General features: G+C 41.7%; 1 protein-coding gene across 3 annotated transcripts in view; it reads left to right on the top strand.

Moving 5' to 3' along the window:
* The first annotated feature begins 1,004 nt into the window (after positions 1-1,004).
* The window catches only part of LOC119171997 (glyoxylate/hydroxypyruvate reductase A), a 34,190-nt gene continuing 24,602 nt past the window's right edge, over positions 1,005-10,592 (top strand). The window contains exons 1-5 of one of the 3 annotated variants that reach the window (XM_075892799.1): positions 1,005-1,153; positions 3,705-3,851; positions 4,879-4,916; positions 7,645-7,775; positions 8,596-8,678. In XM_075892799.1, the coding sequence (XP_075748914.1) occupies positions 3,824-3,851; positions 4,879-4,916; positions 7,645-7,775; positions 8,596-8,678 (280 nt within the window). In that variant the 5' untranslated portion in view covers positions 1,005-1,153; positions 3,705-3,823. Of the gene's footprint in view, positions 1,154-2,811; positions 3,242-3,704; positions 3,852-4,878; positions 4,917-7,644; positions 7,776-8,595; positions 8,679-10,592 lie in introns of those variants that run through there. The other 2 variants (XM_075892798.1, XM_037422929.2) reach the window with 2 other exon arrangements.

Genomic DNA, 10,592 nt, shown 5'->3' with positions numbered 1-10,592 from the left:
TTTGATTACATTTTATCAGCTGAACAGCTGTACGAACTGCTTGGGGGGAATGTGATCGGCGGGTGCACACAAATTTAAATGTATTGTTGCGTGTTGAAGCATAGATGGTTATATCAATATAAATTGTACTGTCTCGTAATGCGTGACTGTCATGCTGAAACCACCTTTTTTATTTCTCTATCCCCTTCAGGCGCAGCGTCCACATTTGTGGACGCCAACTTCACAGCTCAATATCTCGAAATTTACTTTGAATCTCGCGCGCAACCAGTGCTCTCTCTATCACTACATGTTGCTGCAGCGACCCGTGGCGCCATCTGCCGCAGCTGACACAAAATAACTACAAAAACAACTCTCAAAGATGGACGCCTCCACGTTTTACGGCGGCGCACGTAAGTGGCTCTCACTTTTCAAGCCCTTGCTATGTTTCATTCGAGGTGGCATGAAATTATGCACTTGTCAGTAAGAGCTAAGAGATACCTCATGCCAATAAACAAGACTTTTGCAACTAGAAACTATTTATAACGTCAAAAAGGGTGCGTAAAATACCGCGTCCACGATCGTGGACATTGCGCCTTAGTGCTGCCTTTGTTGCAGGGCAGCCATTTCGCACCGTGTGCGCAGATATGATGGTTATGTGTGATTTTTTGTCTCCAGGACTTGAAGATCATGCTTCAAAACGTCAGAAAGTTGATGATGCGACAGCAGAAGAAATCCTCATGAGAATATCAAATGGAGATATCTCAGATGGCGACTTTTCAGATGACGAATTGGAAGCAGAAAATGAAGAAAACATAGTAAGTTTGCTCGAGATTGTGAGACATTATTTTGTGTTCTCGGGAAACATATGGCACCAAACTGTCTAAAGGTACTTTGACCCTAATTTACGCTGTTTGTTTCAGCCTGCCAATGGTCAGGTGACCGCATCCACGACCACAGCTGCACTGCCTGCACGACCAGACGCCACGGTCAGCTCGAACGCACCTGCGGCATCTACGAAGGCTGAGTTCAAATGGGTGAAGAAAGATTTTGCTCCAAGTGATGTTGACTGCCACTACAATCCTGAAGTAGCCTCGACATGCCAGCAGCCACTTGTGTATTTTAGCAAGTATTTCACCGAACAGATATTTGAAGACCTTGCTGAATTCACAAACAGGTATGTCCTGCAAAGAGACGGTGCCGTATTAGCCACTACAAAAGAAGAGATCAAAATATTTTTTGGAATGCTCATGCTGATGGGTGTTCTGAAATACCCACGCGTCAGAATGTATTGGCAAACTGCAACGAGGATTCCCGCAATAGCCGATTCGATGGGCGTGAAGCGATTCTTCAAAATCAGAGGCGCTCTCCACATAAGCGACGCTAATGAAGAACGGGACCCGAACAGCCAAGACAAATTTTGGAAAGTTAGGCCGTTGCTAGAAGCTGTCAGAAGCCGCTGCTTACAGCTTGTTCCCTTGGAACAGAATAGCATCGATGAACAGATGGTGCCGTTCACAGGACGCATTGCTGCAAAGCAATTTGTGAAAGGAAAACCGAACCCAGAAGGCGTGAAGGTTTTTGTACGCTGCAGTTTTGACGGTCTTGCACATGACTTTGAGTTTTACCAAGGGAAGGGAACGGGAGTGAGCAAAGAACATGCACATCTTGGCCTTGGTGGCTCCGTCGTAATGCGCCTTGTTGAAAGCCTCCCGAAGGCACAGAACATCAAGTGCTACATGGACAATTATTTTACGTCCGTGAAGCTCTTTCTTGAGTTAAAAAAGATCGGCATTTTGGCTAGTGGCACAATTAGGGGAAACCGCTTGGCAGGATGCGTCATGAAAACAGACAAGGAAATGAAGAAAGAAGGACGGGGAAGCTATGATGAGCGGGTTTCCCAGAACGACGAAGTTGTCCTTGTTCGTTGGCAAGACAACGGGACCGTCAACATGGCTTCTACCCACCTTGGAGTTGGAAATATTGGCACCGTGAGAAGATGGAGCGAATCCCAAAAGGTCCACGTTGACATTGACTGTCCAGAGGTAGTCCTGGACTACAACAAATACATGGGTGGAGTAGACAAACTAGACTTCATCATGTCCCTCTACCCAATGCGGACGCGAACGAAAAAGTGGCCTGTGAGAGTGATTTCCCATTTTGCATCTTTTGCGCTCTCCAACAGTTGGCTTGAATACTTAAGGGATGCCAATAAAGCAGGGCTACTAAGAAAAGAGACACTGGACATGATGGCGTTCCAAACAGACGTCGCGAATTGCCTGCTGAACAGCAATAAGCCACAAAAGAAGCGTGGACGTCCGAGCAATGACAACTCCCGAACAGTGAAAAAGAAGGTACCCAATGCTTCACCACTACCAGTCAGCACTGTTCGCTATGATGGGATTAATCATTGGCCGCAGCAAGTAAACATGGCTAACGCACAACGCTGCCGGAGAGAGGAATGCACATCCAAAAGCCGTGTCCGCTGCAGGAAATGCAACATTTTCCTTCGTCTGACATCTCAGAACGACTGTTTTTATTTGTTTCATACCAAATAGACTCTTTCTGATTATTTTTGCGGAAAAGACTTCCTAAGCAGTGTTCCTGCAATGATTATTTGCGAGCCTCCGAAATAAAAGCGTTTGTTTTCTTCTTCTCCACCGTTCATGGGTATTGCAACAAGGAAAGCGAGATGTAAAATATGTATTTACTAGAGCCTATACAACAGGCAGTATGGCGAAAAACCCACGCACAAGCCATGGCGCACCTTCGTCGTCTTCCTTTCCCTGCGTCTTCGTGCGCGCGCTTGGGTAACGGTCACGTGACAATATGACTGCTTTGAGGCGCAATGTCCACATATGTGGACGCCATTGAAAAATTGAACCAATGAATTTTTTTCTGAATTTCTTGTGGATTCCTTCTTTAATAGCGTTATGTATTCATAATCTGAACAAAATTTTTTTTTCGCTACGTCAGATTTAATTCGCGCCTGAAGGGGCTATGCTGAAACCATCAATTTGCGCTCGTTTTGGAAGGATCTCGTGCAGGCTAGCCGATCGAGTCGCCAGCGCTGCTTAGCAAGAGCGATTTTTTCTATTCCCTTACCTACATCCTGCTGTTCGAGCATATGCGACGGAAGAACTCCAACGAGTTTCTCAAATGGCACGTCCAGAGATCTACGTCGTTTCGAGGATCCCGAACCTCGCTGAACATCTCCGACAAGCGGTCAAAGGTCGAGCCGATGTTGTTGAGATAGTCGCAAAATGTAGGTATTTGCATGTGCGCCGACGTGTGCCGTGTTCCGCTTTTCATCGTAGTCATAACCACTTTCGCAGCTCCACATCATTGGACATGTTGCTTTGTCGCGGAGCTTAAGTGTTTGTCGCTGCCCGAAGTGTCGTGTGTTGCCCAATTGTAATTCAACTCGCACGATTGGATCAGCTGCGAATAAAGCGCTGTTGCTCGCTATTTTGAAGCTCAGATCTCCGTCGTATTCAGAAGATCCACCCGAAACTTGCCGCGTGACAAAAGTCAGATGCACATCGAGCTCACTTACGTGTTTAATTTATTTAAACACGCTTTTGTTTTTACTGTGACAGTTTCCCACACTTCGCGTATTTCGCACGTTTTGGTAGCGTTGAATTTGCGGCAAGTCTATTTCGGTAAACTCACGAAGTGTCTTTAAGATCGTCAGATTTTGCAGTCCCCTCATTTCTGTTACATTACAGTCACTGTTCACGATTATTGTCCCAAGATTAAACCCGAGGTTGTCAAAAAACTCCAGAGTGTCGAGATCCTGATCACGGACACCCACATATTAAAGGACATACTCTACCAGCTGCCAAATATGAAGCTTGTGCAAGTTACATCTGCAGGCAAGTACAAGCACTTCAATTTGCATTTTGTATGGTGGGTGTCACAATGTTGTGGCTTTGGTGTGTTTCTTTTAGGTCAATGTAAGCTTGACAGCTAAAGCTTGTAATCTTTATAAACAATTGTATCGGGCCATTTGGTATGAATCCATCTTGGTAGGAAGCGCAGCAACTGTTACACAAAACACAACTAAGTGCTTGTGTTGTGTGTTCTGTATAATAGTTGCTGCACTTCCTAGAAAGGTTGTAATCTTGAATATGTTCTACTGGTATGCCCTAAATGCTGTGTACTTCGAAATTTTGGAACCATCAGCTGTATAAGCTGCGAACTGAATAATAAACCACTTCATTTGGTCATTTATGAAGGGAACAACTAAAGCATTTTTCATTTTGTGTAGCCCTTGGCTGCATTCCTAGGGGTACGATACATAACATCCAAACTGCATTAAATTCAGGATGTTTGCTGAATAAAAGTTAAATAGACTGGTACCAAACAATCGTGAATTAGGGAATTATCATCAATAGGTTGTTAATTGCTGAATAATATATATGAGATGAATAAGGTGGTTGTGCAGAGTCACTGTACAATGCAACTAAACAAAACAGTTCCACAAGGATGTTGACCTGTGACATGTAACAAAACAAAGAAGTGAACTTTGGGGTTCTCAGATGCTTTCTCTTTTGCTGTCATGACTTGTCTATGTTGTGCCATTTTTTCTCCAGCTTGGGTTTTTTTGGTCGCGATATATTAACGGAGCCAACAACATGCCAAATACATAGGTAATCCATTCTAGTTTCTTAAGTGGCCCTGTCTTTTTTTTTTGTATGACAATGTGAAGGCAATGTGTAATGTGATTTTTGTTTCTAAGACTGCGCAGCAGTGTGTGAATGCTAGATATGATGCCTTTCTCCTGTAATTTAAAGATCGACTCTTTTCCCACTATCAAAAAAATATGCTGAAAAACTTAAATAAGTATTCTACGTTGCTGTTTGCGATCACTGATGTTTTGTTATGTTTTTTATTTTGCAGGTGTTGAAAATCTTCTTCCAAATATCAATAAATCTCTGGTATGTTGCAGCACTGTCAAATGGACTCAATTATAGTTTGCAATAGCCCTTTATTTTCTTGCCACTATGTCAGTAATGCATTAACAGTTCCGTTGACTAAGCAGTTCGATGAAGCATCAGTTCATGTTTTACCGATTCATGGCTAAACTAGAGCCTTCTCACACTTTCAAGAATACTAGTTGCTAGTTTGTGTTTTGGTGCTCCCTGCAATTGTTCTTAAAAAATGAAAGGTATTCAAACATTCTATCATGATAGAGTAGTTATGTATTTGTTATCCGTTACATATTTCGTTAGACTGTTCACCAGTCTAAATTTCACCAAGAACACTTGCAGAACTTTGAAGAGTTGTAGACTGATATAAATGAAAACTTTATTGAATTGTATCTTGCTACAATAGAGCCACATTCAAAGTATGGAGGCACAAGATTTAGATGAACATGTAGGACAAAGCACATCTACTGAATGATTTCGTGTAGCTGATACACAATGCCTTGCTTCTGGCAACATGAGTATCAGTTGTCCTAATACGCACATAGTGGTTTATTATTCAGGCATTCTCGCTATGTTTAAATTCTCTTAAGGTAAGCATTCACTGTAATTAGTACTGTAGAGTCATCTATATTTTTTACTAGCATGCATGAGTGACTCTTTTTTTTTTTTATACATGTTCACCATATGACTGAATTAGGTTCCAGAAAGGGTGAGGGAAAGTGCATGCCCACAATGTGCACAACCACAAAATTTTTTGCAACTTTGTTTCGTCATATATGGGGCTGACACAGAAAAGTTACTGCTACTCACACTAGTTAAAGAATTGGGGTAGTTGTACTTATCACTTTGAGAAACACTCGTACATGTATGATGCAACACGCTGTTCTCAATTCGTTTTTCGGTTCTTTGTTTCATCATTTTCATTCGAAAGCAAAGCGCTCCAGGTAACTACGTGCCCTCGTCCAACAATATTTCATTGGGTTAATTTAAAGGGCCCTCACCAAGTCCCATTCAAAGTTTTGGTTAAAGTGGTGAACTGCTGCTCAAAGAGGGTTCTACTAAAACAATTTTTCAAAAAGTTCATTATTCATCCCTTTACCATAAAATAAACTCTCAGTAGATGAAAATATATTTAAAATGAAACTACTGTTTGAATGGAACAAATGCTTTTATAATGTTTGGTCTTGTACTCAGTGTGCTACTCTGTTGATCTCTCAGTAAACGAAACTCTCTAAATAGAACATATTTTCTTTGTACCTTCAAGTTCCATTTAACAAGAGTCTTCTGTTAATTGGAGTGTCCGTTACACTAGCCTGTGCAAATGCTTATCCTCCTTTCCTTTTAGTAAGCATCACAAACTTTCAACTGTTAGAGACAAGGAGGTAGACCTTTTATGCAGGCATAACAAGCCTAGTCTTGTTTTGCTTCTCAGTACACTTGCACTTGTGGCATTGCACGTTTCTCATTGGATGAATAACTGAACGTTTGTGCCATGGTCAGTTATAATTTTAAGACTGGTCTGGAGCACACGTGTACGACTCGACGGACTGGCCGTGGACATTCTAAGGAGTGTACTTAATGTAGATATGTGTATGTTAGCTTTGACACACTTTCCGAATGTGGCTTCCATAGAGAGAAGGGTATTCAGTTTAAAATTTGGTCATTTTTCACAGATGCTTCATAATATGCAGACACAATCACTACCCAATGATCTAGACACTGGACTTGTTTGTTTGCTTCACGCAAAATTTGGTGAGGGGCCTTTTAACCTCCACAGACGTAACGAAATTTGAGTGGCAAACATTTTAAAATTATGTTGTGTTGTCAAACAGTCTGTTACGCTTCTGGAAAACCTGATTTGTCACGGATTGCGTGGGTACATGCTCGTATCATCAGCTGCACGTATGTGGATACGAGAGTTCATTTCTCCTGTTTGTTCAGATAACAGCATTACCTGTTTTCCTAAATGCGTGGGTAAAGGTTTGATATCAAATAAAGTAAGTTTCTTACGGTATCTGTTGGCATGAAATAAACAGGAGAGACGGACAAGCGCAAAAGTTTCTTGCTGTCGCTTTTCGTGACACATCACTCAGTTACATTTAAAAACTGCATAACTGCTTTCTCTTGTTCTCAGCATTGATACAGCAGTGTTCTTGGTGATACTGCAAGCCAGTGATAATGAAATTATCATGAGTTTCACATTGGTGTTACATGTGATTAACATTACGTGAACTCTATCTGCACACCGCTCTCAACCCGCTGCCATAGCAGGCAAAATCAACGAGGCAACCATATAGCTGGTCTAACTTATTGTGCATTTCCATCTCTTCTGGAGAAGCAGAAAAGAGGGAATAAAATATCAGCAAATATTTTGAACTAGCAGCTCTCAGCCTCAACAATCTTTATGGTTGATGCACCGCTAAAAGGCCAAGATATATAATCAGAAAGTGCTGGATGAGTTTTGTGCTTGTGCCATGCCTAACTTAACTATGTTCTTCTAACCTAGCACCCAAATAATATATACCTCACCAATTTAGGTTGGCGAGTCTGGTTTCACTTTGAAAAGCCCGAAAATTGGTGTCTATGGAAGTCGATACAAGGCCTGCAGAGGTTCAGGCTATGAAAATGCAAGCTAAAGGAGATAATTGCTCGTTGTTTGTTGCTGCCGTAGATGTATTAAATTCGGCATTCTTTGAAATATGTTATTCTTACCTAATGCATGAGTTCATTCTTCCAGCCTGTTCCAACATATTCGATTGTACGAGCAAGCTGCTTTGGCATCCTCATGGGAGAATATGTTGTGGCTGGCATCATCAACTTTGAGAGAGGCCTGTATAGGTATTTTGAGCTGCAGAAGATGAAGAGCTGGTATGTCCTATTGAGTGCTATAAAATACCTTGCATATTTTTACTGTATAAAACTGCCTTTTCTGAGCCTCTTATGTTCAAAGTGAAAAGGTCCTCGTAGGCAGCATAGCCTTTTGTTTTGCTAATCATCACAGTTCGTGCTAATGTGTACTTACTGACAAGAAGATTAGCTATTATGATACATCAGTACTTGCTTTCAGAATAATTTCTCACATCAATAAGATAATAGTATATGTATTGGTTCCTGCTGCTAGCAAAGTTAGCAGAGGCTGTAACTAGAAAGCGATACTCTTAAAATTTGTAACAATACAATTGACTGGTTTTCATTCAGCTAGTAGATCATCAGTGCATTTATGTAATATTTGTCGCAGTTTCTCACTCAGGATGTTAATAGTTTTCCTTTCCTCATTTGTTCACAAAGTTCACCAAAGTGTTTGAATATCAGAATTTTTCTTGCCAGAAATATAGACTTTCAATGGCTCTTTGATGTTGGGCATGGTCTGAGCTGCTTCTTCAGTACTGTCGGATTCGAAATAAGTGTGGTTAGCGCTGTGTGTGCCAGTAGCTTTGTATGGCAGCTTCAGGTTTTCCGAATTAGTTCTTTCATTCCTGTTTTTATGTGAATAAATGTTGGAACCAATGTTAGTCAGCAGCATTCACAGATGCTGTTAATGTGGTGTGCATTCCATTCTTCAAGAAAACACAGCAAGAGACACTGATACTGTGATAGTGGTGGGACAGAGCTGTGTGAATCTGGCATAGATGCTTGTGCTAAGCTTTCGTCTGTAACAACGAACTGTTTTGTTTCTTTTTTTTTTAAGGGATGATATGATATCACTGAACTTTAGGACCTTATCGGACTTGCGTGTTTCGATCCTCGGAGCTGGCGTCATTGGTGAAGAGAGTAAGTTCTTGCAAATTCTAGCTTTGCAACCACAAACGTACGAGATGCTCAATAGATAATTGAGACCGGATGCTGTGACCACTCATCAATTACCTACATCGCTTTTATACTCTTTGCATTTTAAAGCATGGTATGCAAGTTTCTTGAGCATGTGCAACCTTCAATTATTTGTAACTCAGTCAAATTAATCACTTTTTGAGCCCATGAGTTGTGTTTTAATATGTTGCTTAATCCTAAGGAACCATTGAAGCATGCTCGTGAACAAGGAAAAGATTAGAACACAAAGTTTGCCACTTGTCTTTGAAAACTAAGGCATGAACGATCCTTCCATTTGTTCAGTAATTTGTAGCCAAGGGAATTATTTGTTAAAGCTTTTCCATAGTACCCTCAAGCCGGTACGTTTGTGAAGAGGCGTTCAAGTGTGTTTTCTGCTTTGAAGTTTGAAGTTTATTGTAACATTATGAAAATGCAAGTGACATGGTTCATAGGTATTATAGGTATTGTTCATAAGCATTGTTAGTCCTCACCAGCTAGCCACTTCAAGCAGTAAATATTAGGCAGCATCGGTAGATGAGCTTTGTGGAAGTTTTCAATGAGCAGAGAGAGTTGTGCGAGGAACAGTTTTACGTCGACTTGATTTGTAGTCTTTTACAAAAAAGTCACAGTTTCACCTCAGGGGTGAAGCAATGTACAGGATAGCAATTGGAATGTCAAGCAAGGAGCGGCGAGAAGCTTGAAAATTGCAGCGCTCTTCTCAAGCACAAAGGACGCATGAAAAGGACATGCACGGGATGAGCGCCAACTAATGACTGTCACAGCTCGACACCTAAATCGGGCTGCTCAAATACAAGGAAGGCCACATGAAACAAATGCACACATATGCACCGTATGAGCGTGAACCGACAGCTGCCACAGTTGTTACTACTTCCTTTTTGAGTAGCATACTCTTTGCACAAACACGATTGCTGCAGTGAGCAAACAACCATTTCGATTCCCATTACGAGATGAGCACCTGCGGGTGACCACGCCTCGTAGTGGAATTACAGGTGGTAAGTAGGAGGTGGGTGCTTATTGCAGCGAGTGGAGTGGTGACGATATTAAAGCATGGCCTTCGAGCCATCTCGCTGGTGATAAAGAGAACACTTAGAAGTGCCTCTGAGCTCCGTGTACCACTTATAGTAAATTAAGTAGATGAATAGCTCGCTGTTAGCATGCTGAAGGACAGACATTCTTTGGCCAAGTCATTTAGTGCCACGCACTGAAGAGCTAGAGGTTGCAGGCTTATATTCCCAGTCGCGCACTTCGTAAACTATTTTAAAAAATCATTTTATTGTATTTTACATACATATACATAAACATACGTACATGGGACATGATGGCGATGGGGAAAACTAGCCGAGTGTGTCCACGTAATTGCTATCGCAATAACATAAACCCTACTCCTTCTATCGGGTACAGCTACGACTCTTGATTAGCTCTGTTGTTGGAGGAAAAGCGCCAGAAAGAAACTACGTGTCCGATTTTGTTCTCGCAGGTGCATATTAGCTCTAAGTACAAGGTTTCTTCTGGCACGCTCTGGTTTGTGCTGTCTTTCTCACAGCTAATGCCATAGGTTGTGATATGACAAACCAGGGATGGGTTTGTGACCCTGCTCTTAGAGATACCATTGTGTGGCTTATAATAAGAAAGGAAGCTTAGCTAGTTGGTAGGTATTCATGTTAAAAAGACAATGCATGCAAACACAGATGCAAGGGAGAAGTCGAGACATGCTGGCCTGGCATGTCGGTGATAGTGATAGAGCGTGCGTGAGCCAATCATCAGATTAGCTTGCGTAAAAAAGAAATCAAGTGCCTTAACAGTTATCTCTCGCGTACAGCACCACACATGCTGGATTGATAGGCATTTCCTCCTGCG

This window comes from Rhipicephalus microplus, chromosome 4 (assembly GCF_043290135.1).
Source record: "Rhipicephalus microplus isolate Deutch F79 chromosome 4, USDA_Rmic, whole genome shotgun sequence".
Taxonomy (NCBI): Eukaryota; Metazoa; Arthropoda; class Arachnida; order Ixodida; family Ixodidae; genus Rhipicephalus; species Rhipicephalus microplus.
This window is presented reverse-complemented; position numbering and strand designations above follow the sequence as displayed.